This window comes from Phocoena sinus, chromosome 17, assembly GCF_008692025.1.
Source record: "Phocoena sinus isolate mPhoSin1 chromosome 17, mPhoSin1.pri, whole genome shotgun sequence".
Taxonomy (NCBI): domain Eukaryota; kingdom Metazoa; phylum Chordata; class Mammalia; order Artiodactyla; family Phocoenidae; genus Phocoena; species Phocoena sinus.
The window spans coordinates 8,568,587-8,591,045 of record NC_045779.1 but is presented as its reverse complement, the minus strand read 5'-3'; the positions used below and the strand labels follow the sequence as shown (position 1 = coordinate 8,591,045).

The 22,459-nt window shown below is 43.7% G+C and overlaps 1 protein-coding gene across 11 annotated transcripts in view; it reads left to right on the top strand.

The window, feature by feature from the left end:
* Positions 1-3,026: 3,026 nt before the first annotated feature.
* Positions 3,027-22,459, top strand: part of ASPH (aspartate beta-hydroxylase) — a 267,950-nt gene continuing 248,517 nt past the window's right edge. For 9 of the 11 annotated variants that reach the window (XR_004346438.1, XR_004346436.1, XR_004346437.1 and 6 more), the window contains exon 1: positions 3,034-3,360. Coding sequence is in view for 6 of the 11 variants with exons in the window: in XM_032609812.1 (XP_032465703.1) it covers positions 3,243-3,360 (118 nt within the window). In the remaining 5 variants the exon portion in view is untranslated. Of the gene's footprint in view, positions 3,361-22,459 lie in introns of all 11 variants that reach the window. The other 2 variants (XM_032609811.1, XM_032609810.1) reach the window with 2 other exon arrangements.

Below are 22,459 nucleotides of genomic sequence, written 5' to 3'. Positions count from 1 at the left end.
TGGCCCTCATTGCAACACATTCTACTAATGTAAAATGAAAACACACAGCTGAATCATCAGGATCAGTTGAAATTCACTTTTTTCACTAGAGAAGAATTTACTATGAAAAATAAAAACAGGGAAATACTCATTTTTAGTTTGCAATAATACAATTTCATTTAGGAAGACCGCCTACAAATGAGAGCCACTTTCTAGGAAGCAGGTAAAATGCGACTTTAAAACAGTGTTCTAGTAGGTATACACAAGTCTAGAAATACTTAATTTAGAAAGCATTTAACTGGAGGTTGCGAAGGGTCAACACGAGGGGAAAAAAAACCAACTAGGACAAATCTTGTCCTCAGGTTCTCACTTGCAAATCCCAGTGGTGAAGCCAATGGAAAGTTTATGGAAATATCTGAAAGGCACATTTGGCCTAGTTCAAAAGCTCTCTTAAATTAGTATTTTAATACATTGTCCTAGTTAAGTCTTGTCTTTATGATCCTTTTAACATTGCTTCACCCAGGGTTCATTCATAGCTGACTCAGAAATCACAAAAATGAGGATAGGCTAACAAGAGACCTTTGACCTTTTGTTTACTTTCGGAGGTAACTTGACTTCCTAATCTTCCCCACCCCAATGCTGAGAAAAGGCCCTATGTAAAGAGATTCATGGATCCAAGGTAAGCTTTGTGTTTTGTTTTTTTTTTTTGCGGTACGCGGGCCTCTCACTGCCATGGCCTCTCCCGTTGCAAAGCACAGGCTCCGGACGCGCAGGCTCAGCGGCCATGGCTCGCGGGCCCAGCCGCTCCGCGGCATGTGGCATCTTCCCGGACCGGGACACGAGCCCGTGTCCCCTGCATCGGCAGGCGGACTCCCAACCACTGCGCCACCAGGGAAGCCCAGCTTTGTGTTTTTTAACGCTCATAAAAAGGGAAGTAAAAACAGATGTAAAATGTATAATACTGGCACTTAGCTTGGGAGAGTTTAGTCCCTGAAACTAAATTGTGTGTAACTGACAGTATCTAATGTCATGAATATTGTCATAAGTTTTATTTTATAATACTGAGTATATAAATATCATTGTAACTGTTTCTTGCATTAGAAGGAGGAAGTGAGGAAACCTCTAACTTCCTGTTACCTGTATTTACAAAGCTTCTATTTTGTCCTTGTAAGATACACAGCTATGTATCTTCTCAATGGTACCAAATTTTGTTTCTGGAAATGCAGGAGCAAAACATCACCTCACGACATTGTGGAGTCAGTTACCAATGAAACTTGATTTCCTCAGAGAGGTAGACCTTGTTAAATACCCACCATCAAGTTTTTTTCAGACCTATCTTTGCAGGTAGGACCAAAGCAGCTTCCGGGAAAAATCTGCTAAGAGAAGAAGGAGCCGGCAAGACATTCTCTGCTCAAAACTAAGCCTTGTCCTGAAGGATAATTTGGACCATACACTCTGGAGCCAGATGGACCGAGTTCATATCCCTGCTCTATCGTTTACGAGCTCTGTGATATCCTTACTTTATGTAACCTCTCTGGGCCTGAGTTACCTCATCCCTAAAAAAGGTACACAACGAAAGGGTTTTGTCAGAATTTGAGTTCAAATATCTTGAGCATTGTTTTCTCAACTTAGTTTTCATTATGATTTTATGTTAAGTTCTTTCACTTAGATTTGTCTCTTAGCCCAGCTCTCCCCTCCCATTGATAAGGGGGCCTGTAGGGGGAAAAGCTGTGTGAAGGCAGAAGGAGACGGTAAGCTAAAAGCTGAAAGAGCTGCTTTAGTAAAAACTCTGTGAGCTTCCCTGCCCCTGCTCTACCTTGGTAACTATCTAGCATTATTTCACAAAAAGGAGAGAGAGGCCTTCTCCTCATGATGCAACACAACCCTCGGTGGGCTTCTGCTAAGAAGAGGCGGATGGGGCCAGGGACCTGCCAATGCGGGGTGGCAGGGCTAGAGAAGAGGAATAAAAGCAGATGCTACTCTGCAACCATGTCTCTAGTTTCTCCGCCCTCTCGAGACACTCCCAGGCGGTGCTTGGAAACATGGTCAAGAATTGGGGCAAGGTGTTAAGCAGTTACCAGAAATGTATCAAATCACCAAGCATGTCTGGCTTCTCTGTTATGCACCAGGCATTGTGCTGGCAACTGGCGACACTGAAAGATGATGACGATGTCCCTGACCTCAAATCCCCGTCTGGCTCATCCAGGGACCCAGATATTTTTAAGACCCTGTGTGGAATTCAGAAGCAGCTGAAGGCCTGGGAAATCTGCGACTGCACGGGGGACCCACGGTTGGCGGCATCAAGGGAAGAGAAACGTAGACGGCAGCTCGGAGGAGAGAGATTTCAGACAGAGGGTGCCCTGCAGGGCAAGAAAATGAATTTTTGCTTTACATTTACATTTGCACCTCTTAACTAAGATCGTCTGAGAATGTTGATGGCACAAACGAAGTGAAGTCCTGCTTTAAAACCGAACAGATCAACTGCTTATGGCTTAAGCATGTAATTAGTCCTAACATCACCATTTCAGAAATGTCCTGACATTAATACTGACGAAATACAATTTTTTTCGCAAGAAGGGTGGGTTGCATCCCTTGGCGTCTGTGCGCACAGAGACGTGGGACATGAACAAAATTCCCGGTGAAAGGCCAGGAGGAGGTGGGCTCTGTCCAGACGTTGCACACGTGTCGCCAGTCCCGCCCCCGGCGCCCCGCCCCCGCGCCCCGCCCCATCCCAATCGTACAGGGTCCGCCAACGCTCGCGAGAGCCCTCTCGCCTTCCACGTCTGCCACGTTCCAAAGGACCGGGACAGACTGGAAAGTCGAAAGCAGCTCGCGCTCGCAGGCGGCTGCGTCGCGCCAGAACAGCCCTAAATCTGCAGGGGGTGGGGGAGCGCGGCCGGGTCACGTCCCCCTCATAGGAACCCTTGTGATTGGCTTCATGTCCCGTCACTCAGCTTTCCGCGGGCGGGGAGGGGGCGTGGCTCAGCGAGAAGGGGCGCGGCCTCGGGCGGGAGAGCGGCGCGCTCTCGCGTCGGGAGGGCAGTCACCGGCTCGGCGCACGCGAGGATCGGGCGCGCGCAAGAGGCACGCGGGCCAAAGTCCTCAGAGGCGCTGCGGGCGGTGCCGAGACACCCGCGCGACTGCCGGAGTCGCAGCCCGCACCCGCTGCAGCGCCCGCCGCAGTCAGCGTGCCCCGCGCCGCCCGCGTCCCCCACGCCCTGAGGGAGACCCCCCACCTCTCGCCTGCTCCAGCGGTGCGCGCCATGGCCCCGCGCAAGAATGCCAAGGGCGGCGGCGGCAACAGCAGCAGCAGCAGCAGTTCCAGCAGCCCGAGCAGCTGCACGAGCGGCGGCGGCAGCAGCAGCCCCGGGGCCCGGAAAGGTCAGAGGCGCTTCGGGGCCGGGGTCCGGGGCCGGCCCTGGGGATGGGGCCCGGGCGGCGGGCGCTGCGGGTCCACCGCACCAGATGTCGCGGAGCGCCTCCTCCATCCTCCGCGTCGTTCCTCCTTTGGCCGCGGGGCGGAGGCCTGGCGGGCGGGCTGGAGGGGCCGGGCCGAGCGGGGTCCGCGGCCTCGGGTTGGTCACGCCGGGGAGCCCCTTCCCGGCCGATCCTTCACCTGCAGTGCGCAGCCGAGATGGAGATCGTATTGATCTACTCTTTCTTGGCTTGCCGTGTAATTGGTGATGGGAGTAAGAGAAACAATTTACCTTCGCCGTGCATATTTTGGGGAGTTTGGAAATGAGCCAAAGTCAGAGAAAATAAGTTCCTGCTAAACCAGCAGCTTTTAAGAGCAACTCAAAGGCGAATATTCTGTGAGGGCTGCAGGGGTGAGTGTGTGGGAGTGATCTGAATGTTCTCGAAGATTATCTTAGATACTTTTGCTTTTATGTAGCTTTCTTATGGAGCGAATACTGGGCGAGCTTCTCTGTTTTTTCCCTTTGTCTTTTAAAAGAATCTATTGGATATTCACCTTTCTCTTCCATGTGCTTATCCAGGAAAGAGGGAGAACAGATGTTTTAAATCTGTTTCATCTCATATTTCAGTGGTTCTCGGTTTCTTTTATACGTCCTTTGACTCATATTTAGGATATTGAAACTGCAGTACACATGTGTATTGAATGTGAGCTGTAAACTTTCTTCTTTGAAATGATTTTAGATTCTTTGTTTCCTGAGGTCTACAAGTAATGTATTTATATGTATCAAGAAAGTAAATCAGAATACTATAGTCATACTTTAAAGAACTGTTTTTTAAATGGCACTTACCACTATCCGACATTATTTATTTTCACGTGTATTGCCTTCCTGTCTCACCCACTCCTTCTTGTCCACCCCTATTCCCAGCTCCTAAGAGTGCGTCTGGCCCTTAATAGTTGCTCAATAAATTATTTGATTAGTGGATGAATAAATTTAAATGGTAGTGCAATTAAAATCATTGCATAAATTTACACTCTGAGAACTAATATTTGTAGAGAAGAAGTGCGGTTTGAATTTCAAAACAAGCATGTTAATTTACCTTTGGCATAAGTAAAAGTTTGTGTTCCTTTGCCACTTGCCCTTAAATGCCAGTCAGTTGACTTAAAACAGGCAGACGGGTAGATGCACTATCTCAGGCAGCTCTGGCTACCCTTTTTTTTTTTTTTTTTGAGTTCAGTTATTTTTTATTTTTATTTATTTTGTGGTATGTGGGCTTCTCACTGTTGTGGCCTCTCCCGTTGCGGAGCACAGGCTCCGGACGCGCAGGCTCAGCGGCCATGGCTCACGGGCCCAGCCGCTCCGCGGCACGTGGGATCTTCCCGGACCGGGGCACGAACCCGTGTCCCCTGCATCGGCAGGGGGACTCTCAACCACTGCGCCACCAGGGAAGCCCTGGCTACCCTTTTTAAAGTTTCTAAATGAGAAGAGCCCATTGGGCAGCTTAAGCACCAAGCAGAGAAAGGTGATAAGACTTTAGTGTTAATTGTTTTCAAAAGTTTTCTGTAGCTGTTTACAAGGAAAGCACATCTTTGTTCCATTTTGTCCTTTGCAGTCGTGGGTAGAGTGGGTTAACTATCTGAAGCAGTTGCTTCATTATATGGGCTGTTGTTGGTGGGAATTAGTATTAGGAAGTGTGTATTTTATTCCCACCTCCAGTGGTTCAAGAACTAAACCAGTTTTAAAAGGTAGGTAATACATTTAGGAAATGTCAGCACCTAAATGAATATATTCCAGCTTTCATATTCAGGCATTTTAGAGGAAGTTCTATCTGTATTTGAGGATCTACAGCCTTTTAAGTATTTTACACATCGATTCTATAATTGTTATGAAACAGACATAGTATATAAAAGAGAACATGTAAAAGAGAGAAGTATCTGTATTACCAGAAAAATCCCCAAACAGAGAGCTGGTATTGGAGTGTTGCGTGTTACATAATGAGCATTCTTCTTCCGCAGCTATTTTTTTGAGTAAATGGTGAGTTCTGACTGTGTGCCAGGCGGAAGGCTCTGAAGATGGTGAGGCTTCTCTCAGTTGTGAGCAGTTACACTGCACTGTGAATCTTTTTATATTGGTTTCTTATAGTAGGGTATACCCGAAAGATCGAGCCACTTCTCTTTTGTTGCTATGTTTATTGGGTCACTGATGTGTAGACATTGATGCCCAAGTCAATCCCATGTGCTGGGGAAATCATAGAAGCTGAAGAAATTGTAGCTGTGGTGTTACAGTGAGGCCCAGAAAGATTGTCTGGCTCATTAAAGGTTATGTACTTCTTGGAAACCCAACTAGTTAATGGGTGATCCAAGACTAAACCCAGGTTTTCTCTTATTCGATCATTATATTATAGTACTGGACTTTAGGTTCTCTCATTTTATAAGATTTTATGGAAATCTTAAAGTAGATTATCTTTTAAGATTCCTTCTGGCTCTCTGTGGCATATTACACCTAGTTATTTAAGAAAAAGTGTTCTTTTTGTCATACCACTGATTAACTTTTCTTTTACTAAAATTATGTGTGAAACAGTATATTTGAAAATCTTAGTTTGAGAAGAAGTACATGGGCTCAAATAGTGTGTTTTTTGAGATGTTTTGCATTGAGAGTTTGAAGTTGATGATGACGTTGGTCACATTAAACATTATTATTTCTTAAATCTGTGCATGAAAGTACAGTGGAAAAAGGACCCAGTCCTTCGAAGCATGCATTTTAGGGAAAATGTGATTATCTGGACTTCTGTTTATCTTGGTGGTCATTTTTTTCAAAAGTAGTGCTTTGAAACTGTGACTTTGGGGATTTACATAACACTTGGATTTTTAAAGCAGGTGTCTGTTTTTTGTTTAACTCTTCAACTTAAATTGAGAACATTAAATATCTAGTTTTTTGCAGAGCTCAGTTTTACCTTTTCCAGTTTTATTCTTTAAAATATAAAACAAACATGAGTAAATTGGACATTTTACCTTTAACTTGCATATAAAATCTTGCATGGCCAGTTGAGGCCAAGGGAAACCTCTTTCAGATTTATTGATTTGAAAACCTTGGTTAAAAAGGATAATGATGTGCCTTGGGACTTATTTTGTAGTTACAGACACTGGTATGTATAATGTTTTTGTTTAGCTTTTCCCTTGGGAGTATCAATCGGTCTTTCCCTGTAGCTTCTAACTTGCTACAGGAATGGAAACATCTGTTTATTTTGTCTAATAGTGTCGTGCTACTACATCATGCTTTACCAGTAGGTGTCACTGTAGAACAATTTTTCCTATTTCAATTTGAAGCTTCAGGTTATGTAACACCAACTAGTTTTTAAAATTTAATCAGCCCTGTACATACTCAAAACCATTGATGGACATCTACTTAAAAAATGCTCAGCCACTGCTGTTTAATTCTCTAAAAATCTCTAACAAAAGGTTTTGGATTTAGTAGTAAGAGTTGGCCGCTAGCAGTCTTATTTCTTTAGGCTTATTGTATTCAGAATTAAGTGCATTGATGGACTGTAACATTTATACATTTGCAGATATTTGATGGGTGTTAATCACCTAGAATTCTTTTCCTTCCTTTTTACTTTCAGTATTTCTTAGACTACTTAGTAATTAACAGTGCTGATGGCTCCCTTGAATGAGGAGGCCTTAGTGAAATTCCTTCTTTAGCCAGAGAATGTCAGTTAGGGCCAGTTGCTTAATCCTCCACTAGTCATTCTAGAATGAAAACAGGAGCGCCATAATTCTTCCACCGTAAGAACTGTGTGCTGTTTTGTGTTCAGATGAACGGCGTTTTAACCACCTGGCCAGATTCTATGAAACCAAGGGCTAAAAAATGTTCTGAGGGAATTCTTGAACACAATTTTAACAACCTGTTTTTGGCTTAAGAAGTAAAAGGAGAGTTCCATACTTTAGCTTTGCTCTAAAATCGTGTGTCTCAGAGAGATTACTAGGAAATGAGAGGTTCTGATTTTCAGCAGATTACCAACAGGGTAAGTTGGATAAAGGGTCATGTGGGCTTTCCACTCTATTTTTAGTTAGTATTGGCAATTTAGCCCCTGCGTTCTCTGGTCCCAGTAGAATAAACCTTATTTTCTCCAGAAAGACAATGCAGTGTAGTTTGGGAAAGTCTGATGACCTGGATTCGCATCCATTTAAGAATCGTGTGGCAGGTCACTCAAAATTTCTAATCCTGGTCTCCAATGGAAAGAATTATTCAGAGCTGTGATAGCCCTAAATTTTACATGCCTTCCTGTTCCTCAGATTTTTCATTAAAGTACCTCTAATGGTAAAGGTGAGTATAAAACTTTGGAGAATATATAAGGCTGTAGAGCGAAGCAGGCTACTGCATGCTTGAAACTTTTTTATGATTTATTTAAAGAAATCATTTTCTGTTATACTATGTAGCATCTGTTTAAGTGAAGTGGATGTTCTAGAGGTCATGTTTATACTGGGCTCTGAGTATCACTTGACACATTTCTGTCTACCTCTGGGGGTGTACGTATCCCATCTGCACATCACCCTTCGAGTTGCTGATTTACCCTCTAACCCCTCCCAGATCTGTGCTATCTTCTGTCACTGGAGCTCAGATATATTTCAATCTTTTGATGCTACTCGTGCCTACTGTTTTAATATCATGAAAATATGCAACTTAGTTTGTGTCTTGGGTACTTCTGCATCTCCCACGTGGTTTGACTTCATTCTGTACTAAGATACAGAACATTTTAAAATTCACTTCCTTTAATAAATCTTGTATGTACATAGAACCCATCTGCAGTTTCCCCAGATCTCTGGGGAAAGCCTCAGCCATCTGTCAGGAGACATGAGTGTGCTCATGCTGGCTCCTGTGTTTCCTGCCCCAGCGTCCGTGCCTGTTAGGATGTTCATTTCTTTCCTGTCTTCATCTCTGTGTGCCACTGTAGGGGCACCTATTCCAGAGGCGAGCGCTTTAGCCATTTCACTTTCTCCCGGTAGTGCTGGGAGTCAAGGGGGTATTTCCTCGTCGGTCGTTATTATTTTTTAATGAGGGTGCTTTAGGCATTTGGTCTGCATTTAATATTTGTTTTTCAGGGGTGTGTCTTGTTTACCTCTGGCTGATGTGGATATCTTTTAATGGCAAATCAGTGAGTGTAATTTAGTTCTCATCAGATTGATGACACCTGAGGACAGATTTGCTGTAGATAACCCGTTAGACTCAAAGGAAATTTTGAGCTTACTTGGTGAATAAATCTTTTTTTTTAACATCTTTATTGGAGTATAATTGCTTTACAATGTTGTGTTAGTTTCTGCTGTATTACACAGTGAATCAGCTATGTGTATACATATATCCCCATATCTCCTCCCTCTTGCGTCTCCCTCCCACCCTCCCTATCCCACCCCACTAGGTGGTCACAAAGCACCGAGCTAATGTCCCTGTGCTATGCGGCTGCTTCCCACTAGCTATCTATTTTACATTTGGTCGTGTATATATGTCCATGCCACTCTCAGTTCGTCCCAGCTTACCCTGCCCCCTCCCCGTGTCCTCAAGTCCATTCTCTACGTGTGCGTCTTTATTCCTGTCCTGCCCCTAGGTTCTTCAGAACCAATTTTTTTTTTTTTTTTTTAGATTCCATATATATGTGTTAGCATATGGTATTTGTTTTTCTCTTTCGGACTGACTTCACTCTGTATGACAGACTCTAGGTCCATCCATCCACCTCACTACAAATGACTCAATTTTGTTTCTTTTTATGGCTGAATAATATTCCATTGTATATATGTGCCGCATCTTCTTTATCCATTCATCTGTCGATGGACACTTAGGTTGCTTCCATGTCCTGGCTATTGTAAATAGAGCTGCAGTGAACATGGTGGTACATGACTTTTTGAATTATGGTTTTCTCAGGGTATATGCCCAGTAGTGGGATTGCTGGGTCATATGGGAGTTCTATTTTTAGTTTTTTAGGGAACCTCCATACTCTTCTCCATAGTGGCTGTGTCAATTTACATTCCCACCAACAGTGCAAGAGGGTTCCCTTTTCTCCATACCCTCTCCAGCATTTTTACTTGGTGAATAAATCGTTAGAAAAGATAGTTACATAAGATCTTTTGAAGGACTGGGGCTGTTCTTTGGCCCCCTGCGAGTTCCAGGTGGCTTGCCTAGTCGTTCTGGCTGTAGCACGACTGCTCTCATGTGCCATAGAGGCTCTCTGTGCTCTAACACAGGTGGGACTGGGGGTGGTGGGCGGGAGGGTGTCTGGTTAGAGTGGAAACCATTATTGCTGTACTTGGAGAGGTGCCAGCGTTTCTCTCCTGCATGTGTTCCTACAGATTTAACCCTGTGACTCATTCTGTATGGAAGCCAACAAGCAACAGTCTTAATTTTGAGTAAGAAAATATGACTTGAGAAAATAATTTTATTCTATCACCAGTATTGTATAGCTGCCATTTCTCATATCTTATATAGGTTTCACAGCCTTTGCTGTCATTCCCTAGTGCAGACTCGGTGCTGTCTTGTTTTCTCCTGTCTTTAACTTCTGGTTCTTGTTTATTATATTGTTAATATACAGTTTCTGACACTATCTTTCACACTCTGTTTTGTTTTCCTGAATGGGTCTCCTGGAAAGTCTTTGATTGGTCTTAGGTTCACAGGTAAATTTTATTTAGAAGTTAATTTCTTTCCCTTACATGAAAATAAAAATCTGTGTTGTGAGTGTTGATTGAAAGAATACCTAACATTTAACTTTTCCATTCTTTGAATCAAATCAATTTGAATAAGATGGCTGTCACTTACTGAATTTTATAAAGTATTTATAAATTGTTTCATGCTTTATGCTTTTTGCTTTTTGGTAGCGTGCCATCTCTCTAACTTTCAGAATACAAATATTTCTATGTGCTGCTCTTTAAAACTGTATCTATTTGAAATATTACATATTAAGACGTTTACAGAGATATAAAGAGCAATGCAGTGGTTACCACGTATCCACCATACAGATGAGGCGGTAAAATGTTACCAAATTCTTGGTTTCTCCTGTCCTGTGTTATCCCTTTCCAACCGCTCTTAAATATTTTGTGATAATCATTGTCATGCATTTCTTTGCAATATGTAATATATGTTGTATAATGTTATGTTGCATATTATATATCCATTTGCATAAAATATATCTGCTGTTAAATGCCATATATACAAAAATTGCTTAGGAAGTATATCTATATCCCTATGTATAGAAACATAAATATATATACATATATATACATACATACATATACACTTGTTTAGCACATGTTAAAAGTTTTATGAATAGGTTCATACTTGGCCCATTAATTCGACACTGTTTGAGATTGTACCAAACTGGCTCTTTGTTTTCATATATATAGTTCTTCACTGTATGAATGTGCTACTTTTTCTTTAGCCATTTTGGAGTCCAAGACCACTTTGTTTTCATTTTTCTTCTTTCAAAAACTGCTGCGCTGAACACTTAGAGCTATCCATCCTATAAATGTCTAAGTGTTTTTCTAGAGCAGCGGTCCCCAACCTTTTTGGCACCAGGGACCGGTTTCACGGAGGACAATTTTTCCACAGACACGGGGTGCGGGGGCAGGGGGATGGTTTCGGGATGATTCAAGCACATTACATTCATTGTGCACTTTATTTCTATTATTATTACATTGTAAGATATAATGAAATAATTATGCCACTCACCATGATGCAGAGTCAGTGGGAGCCCTGAGCTTGTTTTCCTGCAACTGGATGGTCCCATCTGGGGTGATGGGAGACAGTGACACCTGAAGTGTGTCGCTTGTGTCTAGTCTACTCCGTGATCTCGTTTTGGTCTCTGTCACTGCAGAAAACCCTGCTTCATGAAGATGGGACACTGGAAACGGAAGCAGGCTTTTCAGTGCTTACGTGGTAATCTCAGGATATTCCGTCTTGACTTTAATCCAGACGTATGGAGATTTGAAGTTGTCTCAAACATACCTTTAAGGCCACCGTCATTTGTGATCTCAAGCAGTTGATCCTCTTCTAGCACGGAAGTCTGTTCACCTGGCTTATTCACAGAGGGGGTGCGGATCCATTCCTTCCCAGTTCGGGGGTCTTTTGTCGTTGGGAAGTAATGCTTAAAGTCTTTTGAAAGCTGAGATAGGGGATTATACACCAGCTGGGAGAAAGAAGGCCCCGGCTCAGTCTCTTTCAAAATCTCTGCTAATGTTTGAAACATGTCAGAAATCCCAACGTTCACTCATCGCCCCCATAATTCCAGTTTGGCTTTGAATGCAGCCACTTTATCTGCCGACTTGAACACAGTTGTCGTTCTCCCCTGAAGTGACAGATGGAGTTTGTTGAGCAGGTGGAATATGTCACACAAGTAAGCAAGCTTTGCGACCCATCCTGTGGCACTGAAATGTGCTGCCAGTGGTGACTGTTTTTCTAAAAGAAATCTCTGGAGCGGCTCTCGTGACTCAGAAACTCTGGCCAGTGATCTGCCTTTAGAAGCCATCTCACCTCTGTGTGTAAGAGATGACGTGTGTGTTCTGTGTCCATCCCCTCACAGAGCTGCGCAAACAGACGTGCAGTTAAGGGCATGTACTTTAATGGGCTTGATACTTTTAATCACATCCTGCAAAACGTCGTTAAGTTCAGGTGACATTTTTCAGCCTGCCAACATTTCTCTATGGGTGACACAGTGCGTAGACTCACATTCAGAAGCTACTTCTTTGACCCGAGTACTGAAACCAGAAAGCCGTCCAGTCATGGCAGCCGCTGTCTGTGCGTATACCGACACAAAATGACCAATTCAGTTTTCCTGATACGTAATCATTCGAAGACTTGAAGAGTTCGGCAGCTGTGGTGTTGGTTGGCAACAGAAGTGCACATAACATGACCTCGTGCACATCCTTCTGAAAAATATATCACACAAAATCAAGCATTGTTGCCTTGTCAGCATCAGCAGACTCGTCAGCCTGGATTGCGTACCACGGTGACTCATTAATCCTCTCGAACAACTGTGTCTCAGTATCCTCTGCTGTTTCATCAATTCATCTAGTTACGGTGCTAGCCGAAAGAGGAACACGTGCCACCTTTTGAACTGCAGCCTTTCCTCAAAGTTCACGACAAACGTCCTTAGCAGCAGGCAGGATCAACTCTTCACCAATAGTAAAGGGCTTCTTAGCTTTAGCAATGCGGTTAGCCACTAAGAACGATGCTCTCAGTGCAGACACTGAGAGCATGAAGTAGTGGCTGTTAATAATTGCTTCTGTTCTTCGTGTTCACGTTTTTTTCTTTTGAAAAACTCCAAAGGCTTGTCTTTTAATGCACGATGCTTGGTCTCCATTGGCGAAGCAGTTCTGAAGGTTTCATGGCTTCGTTGGATAGCAGGTCACCACGTATTTATACAAAGCAGGCTTGGAGAATGTGAATCACCTGTTGCAGTGAACCCGTAATTTAAGTAGGACTCTTGGTATTTTCTTTTTTTTGTGGTACGCGGGCCTCTCACTGTTGTGGCCTCTCCCGTTGGGGAGCACAGGCTCCGGTCGCGCAGGATCAGTGGCTACGGCTCACGGGCCCAGCCGCTCCGCGGCACGTGGGATCTTCCCGGACCGGGGCATGAACCCATGTCCCCTGCATCAGCAGGCGGACTCTTGACCACTGTGCCACCAGGGAAGCCCCTGATTCAATATTTTTAAAGAATGGATAATGAAAATTTCCTGTACCATTAATTGAAGTGTCTTCTTTCTACACTAATCTGCTGTATCACCTCTTGTGTAGATACCTGTGGCTCTGTTTTGTTCCTGGCACGTGGAATTGGGCAAGTCCATCCCTGTCTTTTTCATCATTATCCTGGATGTTTTTGGACATTTCCTTGCCTGTGTCCTTTTAGAATCTGCTCAAGTTAAGTGTCATGAAAAAATTTCAGGATTTTGACTGGGATTGTACTGAATTTATATAGAACAGTTTGGGACAAATGCACATTTATATAGAGTCTTCCTGTACATGAACATAGTGTAACTTCCTACTTATTTAAGTCTTACAATGAATTGTTATAATTTTATCCAAAAGTGATATGCCTCTTTTATTAGATTTAACCTAAGTACACTTTATTACTTTGTGTTTTTTTTTTTTTTTTTTTTTTGTGGTACGCGGGCCTCTCACTGTTTTGGCCTCTCCCGTTGCGGAGCACAGGCTCTGGACGCGAACGCTCAGCGGCCATGGCTCATGGGCCCAGCCACTCTGCGGCATGTGGGATCTTCCCGGACCGGGGCACGAACCCGTGTCCCCTGCATTGGCAGGTGGACTCTCAACCACTGCGCCACCAGGGAAGCCCTACTTTGTGTTTTTTTAAACTAACATTTTATTAGGAAAAATTTAAAATATACACCAAAGCTAAAAGAATTGTATGATGATCCCATCCAGATTTTACAGTGGTTAACATTTCATATATTTGCTTTATATCATACTCATCAATTAATCTATTCTTTTATGCATTTCAAAGTAAGATGTAGACATCAGTATACCTCATTCCTAAACATGTATGCATGCCTGTTACTAGAGCTCAACATTTGTTATGGTCCCCTGCCCGCTTCCCCCCCTGAGGTAATATCATCATACAGTAAATTGCACAAATCTTAGTGTGTGATTTGAGGAGTCTTTATAAATGTATACATCTGTGTAACCCAACCTAAGATGGAGAATATTTCCATGGTTCCAGGAAATTCTCTCAACCCTCTTCATTGCTACCACCTCAGCCCTCAGAGGCAGCCACTGCGCTCACTTTTCTCACTGTAGATTGGTATTGTCTGTTCTAGAACTTCATTTTGTAAGTACTTTTTGTGTAAGCCTTCTTGGACTCAGCATATTTTTGAGGCTCATCCATGTTGCTGGTATGAGTACCTTGTTCCTTTTCATTGCCAAGTAGTTCATTGTGTGACCGTAGTACGACGTGTGATCCATTCTTCTATCGATGGACACTTGACCTTTTCCTGGTTTGGACTAATATGAAGAAAAGTCTGTGAATATTGTACTATTGGAGAAGTATTTTTTCTTTTTTTTGGTGGACATATTTCTTCATTTCTCTTGAGCAAATACCCAGGAGAGGAATTAGTGGGTTACAGGGTAGGTGTATATTTAGTTTTATTAAAAAAATAGAAATAAAAACCTGCCAGAGTGTTTCCAGAGTGGTTATACAATTTAATTTAACTCTCACCAACACTGTGGGAATTTTAGTAGTTCTGTATCTACCAACATTTGGGATTGTCAGTCTTCTTAATTTTAGCCATTCTGGTGGGTGTTCAGTGGCTTCTCATTGTAGTTTAAAATTGTCTTTCCCTCATGACTATGATGTCATGTACTTTTTCTTGTGCTTATTGGCCATATACATTGTTAGCTTCCTTTGTTTCTGTTTAGGTTTTTTTGACCATTTTTATTGCTTTTCTGTCCTTTTGTTATTGAGCTGGAATTTTTATATATTCTCGATAGAACTTTTTTCAGGTATATATATTGCAAATATTTTTCCCAGTCTATAGCTTGCCTTTTCATTTTTTAAATAAAATATTTTGAAAAGCGAGTATTTTTAATGTTGATTTTTTTTATGGTTCTGTTTTCTGTATCTTGTCTAATAAGCTTTTCCTATTCCCAGGTCACAAAGCTATCCTCCCATATTTTCTTCTAGAAATTTTGTAGTTTTAGTTTTTGTGTTTAGGTCTATGATCCATCTCAAATCAATTTTGGATTATTTTTTTGTTTTTCCCTATGGTATCCCGTTGTTATGGCACCATGTGTTGAAAAGACTTGGCTTTCGTCATTGGATTGCTTTTGGTGCCTTTGTCAAAAACCATATGACAATATAATTGTAGACCTATGTCTGCACTCTCTATTTTCTGGCACTTTCAGATTTATTTGATTATTTTATGGGTTTTAGCTACTCCGTCTATTTAGTTGTTAACCAGTAAATACACTTGGAGGCCTCGAAGGCTGACATAGATCTAAGATACAGTTACTGATGACCTCTGTGGTACTAGTAGATTTATGTGTGAAACAAAATTACCCTTTTGCTCTGTAAGGTTATGTAGAGTAGGACATTTTTAAGGTGAGATTAATGTATGTGAAGGTGCAAAGCTTATAAGCAACTTGTATTTATTTTTTATTCTAGAGGTAGTGCAGTATTTGTGTTAGTAAGTCAGTTGTTGGAATGGTCTTGTGCTCGGTAAGACATTTGAGATGATGAATAAGGATAGAATGAGATTGAGTAAGACAGAGCGCTGCTCACCAGCTTAAGTAAGTACTGATTTGGAATAAATTATGTACATTCAAGACCTTCCGTCTCCCTGGCCCCTCAACAGTGCCTTGTAGGCTCTCTGTGGTTTCTTAGTTGATGTTTACCGGTGTTTTCAGCCCCAGCTATTTAAATCTTCAACTTTCTGAGCTCAAGACCTACTACTTTCCACTCAGTTCTGGCATGTGGCTTCCTCCCGTTGTGCAGGGAAACCAGAGGACATCCTAAGGAGTACTCATCGCTTCAGTGGTGGGTGGGGTTGGCCTTTGAGTTGCGTGGCATTGGGGGGCAACTGATGTGAGGCTGATAAGGAGGCATGGTCTAGGACCCGTGGTGGCTGCAAAGGCCAGTCCAGTTGAGAATCTCAGCAAGCTATTGCTCTGATTTGGGCATGGAAGTACCCAGCAACTGAAGTGGGTCTTGAGTGCGTAGTTCAGTAAAGCTCTTTTTCTTTCTCAGACTGAGGAGCAAGCCCAGCGGGGTGGTGGGTGAGTGAAGGTGAGCCAGCACCGCAATTAGGATTTAAAATCTTGGCAGTCACAGCTCTCCTGGACCTTCGGCCCCCACCCACCTAAGAGGGAAGCCAAGGCTATGGTCGGAGTCCTGGGTCTCGAAGACCCTTGGTGGGCACCACCTTCTCAGAGACCTGAACCGTCACTTACCTTCTCCCTGAGAACTCTCCTCCACCCCCTCCCACAGCCTGGACCCCCTTCTTTAGTCTTTCTCATTAAATGAAAAAGAAAACAGAAGACACAAAGATCTTGTACTCTCCCTCCTCTAACCAGCCAGATACTGCAAATGAGTAGTATGGCTCCTTGCCTTCTCTCCCTCAGGTCTTTCTGGAATCAGCAGAGATTAATCCCAAATCCACTGGGCTCTTCTTGTTCCTTTTCTTTATCTGCTTCCTGAAGGATAATCTTCCTGAGGATTCTTTGCTGGGCACGGTTCTAATCCCGTGCCACACACTCTTCACTTAATAACAGTAGTGACAGAGGAAAAACGTAGCACCTGTTACTGACCGCTAACTATGTGTCAGACACTGTGTACTTCTTTATATGTCAGCACTGAATTCCCGCAGTAATCCTCTAAATTCCCTTTTTGTAGATGAAGAAATGGAAGCTTAGATCAGTTTGCCTAAGATGATGGAGCTCGTAAAAGTCGGAGCTGGAGTCAAGATCCCAATTCTGACTCCAAAGCTACTTTAGTTGAATGTTTTAGATCCCTGGTAGTTGTTGCTTCGATTACTCATAACTGGTCCTATTTCATCCTTCTGTCATTGTCACCTTCATTAATTGGAAGTTAGATCATGTCCCTTCCTTATTTGAAAACCTTGAGTAGTTCCCCCGGGTACTCAAGGTGTAGTTTAGATTTCTTAGCACCATCTGGGAGGCACTTCATGGTCTTGCCTCTCCTACCCTCTCTAGCCGTTCCCAGCCTTGCTCTCTTTATATTTATATTAATTAAGCCATATTTAGTCGCTCTCTGTAGTCTCTGCATGGGCACTTGCTGTTTCTTCCGGGACAGCTCCTCGCTTTCTCTTTCCCTATGTGGCTCCTGTACGTCCTTCAAGATGCAGCTCCTCCATCAGTTCTTCTTACTCTCCCTTCATCGTCTCCCCAGAGACTGGGTTTTGCAACCCACTTCCCCCTCCCCCAGCACGAGCTTCTGTAGCGCCCTCTGCAGTCAACTGTTTTAGCATCCTCATTGATTCATGGGTTCCTTCAGCAGATGAAAGTGTGACCCAATCATTGACAACAAACTATCAGACTGAACTGGACCCAAGTACTAGCGCCGCCACTCAGTTTTAACCTTTAGTACGTCAACAAACCTCTCAAAGCACCTTTAAATAGTTCTCCATCTTTCAAATGGAGATAGTAATACTCATATCATACTTACGAAGATTGGCTGCAAAGTGACACGTAGTAAGCGTTTCCTAACTACACTTATTCTATATGGGTGATACCACCACGACCAAAACAGCCATTTTCTTTTGTACTGTGATGATCTGTTTTCTTTCATTCTTGCTTGATTGTAAGGGCAGCTCTGTGTTAGGAACAGACATCAGATGCAAACTCCCGTAAAGAGTTTAGGAATTGATTTCATTTAAAAGGATGCGATGTGATCATACCAAATGTGGTAGGATCAGTGGCTCAAAATGTCCTCGGGGCACGCGCCCTCTCAGTGTGGGTGCCTGCCATCCTGGGGCTGGCTCCTCCGGGATTCAGGATGGCAGCCGGCGGCCGTTGGGATTGCTTGCCTCCCTGTTCACGCTCAGCAGAAGAAGGGGGCTTTTTCTCTTTTGCTTAGAGCAGGGCTCCTTGGCTCAGTCCTACCTGTCTCACCATCGCTGGCTGCCGAGGGGTTGCCACAGTTGTTCCGATCAGGGGTCAGCATTGTGGTCACATGATCGTGTTATTACATTTTTCTTTTGATTTCTTTTCAACTGATTTAAGAAGTGAAAACCATTCTTAGCTCCTGGTTCATACAAAAATAGGAGGTGGGTCACAGTTTACTCACCCTGGTCTAGAGTAATTGTTAGGGTTGGGAGAGTTACTCCTAATGTTTGGTGTAGGTAAACACCACGTTTCGTTTTCTTTTTATCTCCAGGGCTTAAATGATTGGGTGTAGTAGGTGCTCAGTAAATATTAGAATGAACAAATACAGGGAAAAGTCTTACTTCCCTCTCATAGATCAAAAGGGCACTGAGAACATATAGGCTGTGTTTTTGTGTCTTCTACGCTGCCTTGAATGTAATAAGTGCTCCAAAATTATGTGTTGCGTAGGTGGATTTTATTTTTTAGGTTTATGGTATGGGCCATAAGACAGATCACAAAGTCCTCTTGATGTTTATAAGTGTTGGAGCTAAAGAACTAAAAATTATTAAGATGTGGAGAATTGTTTAAATCGATCAAGTCCTTGCTGGTAGTTTCAACATGGTGGTGCTTAGGCCAGTAGGAAGCATTCAGAGTTTGTACTTTCTGACTGGGAGGAGGCATTTATTTGTTCTGAATTTTGTGAAATTAGAAGAGCTCTGCTTACTTTGCAAGATTTTGATTTCCCCTCACTTTATTCTTAAATATGACTCATAGATAGACTAAAATTATTTATGTGAATACCGAAATACTGCTAAGTTTTTGTTCCCTTTATTTTTCGGTTTTGGCTTTTAAAATTCTTTTGTAAGAATTATCAATATTTCCTTCTCGACTTAAGATGAAAGTTTTGTCAATTTTAATTAAAAAATAAAAAATATCCACATTGTCCCATATACTCTTTTTTCTTTAACATCTTTATTGGAGTATAATTGCTTTACAATGGTGTGCTAGTTTCTGCTTTATAACAAAGTGAATCAGCTATACGTATATCCCCATATCTCCTCCCTCTTGCATCCATATACTCTTTTACCCTAATATAGTACTTACCAAAATGAATTTTTAGTTTATTTTTATTTGTTTTTCTCCTCCACAGGACTGTAAGCTAAGTGGCCTCTCTTGTTCATTGCTATAGTGCAGGGCAGGGATTTCAAGAGTATTTGTTGAATGAATGCATATTCAGGTGCATGGAGAAAATTGTGGAAGCCTTTTAAAATTTACCATCCTGTGATTTTGATTACTTTGTGTCTTAAAATCTTTACATTCGTTTATAAAGCTGAGAGAAGCTTATTCTGGTGATTCGAATTACACGTTGAGCAGAAATGTTCTGTTTAGAACAAGACTTTTATCCGAGATGGTATTACAAATATTTAGCCACTGCTAGGGAAGGGACCCCAGTCAGGACAGCACCTGTAAAACATACCTGTGCTGTATAGCTGATTCACTTTGTTATAAAGCAGAAACTATCACACCATTGTAAAGCAATTTTACTCCAATAAAGATGTTTTTAAAAAAAAAAAAAGCATACCTGTGCTTTCTGCCTGAACATTAGCTTCTCGGGAACTGGCGTAAAGCTTTGAGACTTCAGCCTTTTTAGCCGGTCGGATTTCATTGGGTCATACTCCTAGGAACTTTGGCAGCAGCCTAGCTGGGTTATTCGGGAACGCGGCCAAGAGACCAGTATTTGCAGTCGTTTGCTGCAGTGCAGCCTGAGTGCAGGATGGCAAGCGGGGTGTATGGTGACTTTTGTTCCCGGTGACCTCAGCCAGAGAGGAAGGTTGTGAGTTTGGTGAAGCTGGAGCTGGGGCAGGGGTCAGGGAGGGAGGTTAGAGTAAAAATGAGTCAGTGAGAGCAGAGTTAGGGGGCACCTGAATAGAACAGGTGGCCACATTGACCATCACTTGGGTTTTGAACTGGGGCAGGATTGGGAGGAAAGGGACAGACTTGGGGTGTGGGGCAGGGCAGCCGAGTCGACGAAGCTGATGAGGTTCTAGCTGGACCTGCCCTGGCCATTCCTGTCCCTCACCCAGAGCCAGACTGTGGTCCGGTTTTGTTTTCAGAATACTCCATGTATGTTATATTTGCTTTACTATCTAGTTGGCCCCCAAAATACTTATATTTGCATTGTTTTTTTGTGGGAATACCATGTAAATTGTCCAGTGAAGTTAATGAGGTTTACTATGTCCCGGGTCCTGTGCTCCGTGGGAAGGGGATACAGCAGTCAAATCTAACACCAGCCTCTGGGAAGGTCACTGTCCTATGGGCTGCAGAGCAGTAAATACTCCGATGAACGAAGTGTGCATGGTTCAGGGAGTAGGGAAAGGAAGACTAAAATGCGAACAAGCTAAGGCTTTTCAGGACTCTCAAAACTACAGCCCCAGCTAACGTCTTCTGGGCAGTTAAACTCTGTGGAATTAGAAGAGGTGACAAAGACACTCGAGGGACAAATGGCCCGTTTGTATTAAAGAAAGAAAAGTAGATTCAGGGCAACTCTAAACTGACGTCTCATGACAATCCTAGACAAATTCTAGAATTAAAAATTTTAGGGTGGGAGGGAGGGAGACACAAGAGGGAGGAGATGTGGGGATATATGTATATGTCTAGCTGATTCACTTTATTATAAAGCAGATACCAACACACCATTGTAAAGCAATTACACTCCAATAAAGATGTTTAAAAAAAGGAGCAAAACTTTTATCTTTCAGTGGATAGAAAGGACACTGTGGGTTTACTAAGTGTAGGTTCTCGCTGTGCATTCTGATAAGCTTTCTGGACAAGTGATCGGGATACAATCTTGTAGTTTTTCCAGACTTCACCAAGGTGTTCAATACCATCTCTGAGAATCCCCCTGGGCCTCGGATGGTAGAGCATCCGTCTTGTGACAGAGTGTGGATCCCAGCTGACTGCGGCACTGGACCCACAGAGCTCTGATTTCGTGGGTGGATGTCAGTTTTCAGAGCGTCCGGCCCAGCTAGTGTCTCTTAAAGTAGTGTGTGGTGCACAGGTGAGGGCGGTTAGTCCCGGGAGGGAAAGAGACACCACGCAGGCAACCTGGCTGGGAAGGCGGACTTTGACGTGGTTGCACACTTCCGCAAAATGAACTCCTTGCTGTGGATAAGCTGGGACAGGCTTGAAGCAGTAGGTGTCTTTTCCGGAAGGCCTAGTGTTTTGTTTTGCTGGGGTTGGGTTTTTTAATTGCTCGCGGTCTCAGAGGGTGCTGCCCGCCTGATGTGTCTGACAAGGAATCCCCTTGCGCGTGAGTGTAATCGGCGGCCAGGTGAGGGAGGGGAACGTCCCGCCCTACACAGGCTGCATCCGGAATTGTAGGGCCTGCATATTGGAGGTGTTGGTGGTGGTGGTGGAGGAGGCTGGGTGTGGGGAGCGCCTTTCCGATGAGGCCCTGGGCCGAGGGTGTCGTGTTAGCCCGGTGTGGGGAGGGGTGAGCATCCTGGGACGCTGGCCCCCATGGAGCCCTCCCCGCGCCCCCGTCAGGAGGCTGCAGAGGAGTTAGGCTTGTACTCCCAGGTGAACGGGAGGCACAGCTCAGGGCATTCGGCGGAGATGTCCAGCCAGCAGATGGAGGTCTGTGGGCAGAACTTGCCTGGAGGAGACCGTTTCCCCTTTGGTTTGTCGTAAGTTGGAGGCCGGAGGCAGAATCGTTGTCCTTTTCATTACTGTTGGGTTTAGGACTGACTCGATCCTTGATTTCTCTTATTTATTTATTCCTCTTATTTATTTTTAAATCAGTTTAATTTTGTTTTTATGTTTATCCCACCTTTTGTTTTGAAACTTTTACACCTATTTAACAGCAAAAAGATTTGTACCTTGAAAGGCTTGTGTGCTCGTCACCTGGATTAGCAGCTGCTGCCAATTGGTCACGTTTGCTGTCTGTGTATCTTCCTCCCTTCCCTCCTTCCTCCCTCCCTCCCTCCCTCCCTCCCTCCCTTCCTCCCTTCCTCCCTCCCTCCCTCCCTTCTTCCCTCCCTCCCTCCCTCCCTTCCTTCCTTCCTCCCTCCCTCCCTCCCTCCCTTCCTTCCTAACTTCCTTCCTTCCTTCCTCCCTCCCTCCCTCCCTCCCTTCCTTCCTCCCTTCCTTCCTAACTTCCTAACTTCCTCCCTCTCTCCCTTCCTTCCTCCCTCTCTCCCTTCCTTCCTCCCTCCCTCCCTCCCTCCCTCCCTCCCTTCCTTCCTCCCTCCCTCCCTTCCTCCCTTCCTCCCTCCCTCCCTCCCTTCCTTCCTTCCTCCCTCCCTCCCTTCCTCCCTTCCTCCCTCCCTCCCTTCCTTCCTCCCTCCCTTCCTCCCTCCCTTCCTTCCTCTCTGTCTCTCTCTCTCTTTGGGACCTCTTTGAAGGTAACCTGTTAGTCATCATGACATTTTAACCGGCTTAACTACTACTTCCTTCCCCATATGCATCTCCTAAGG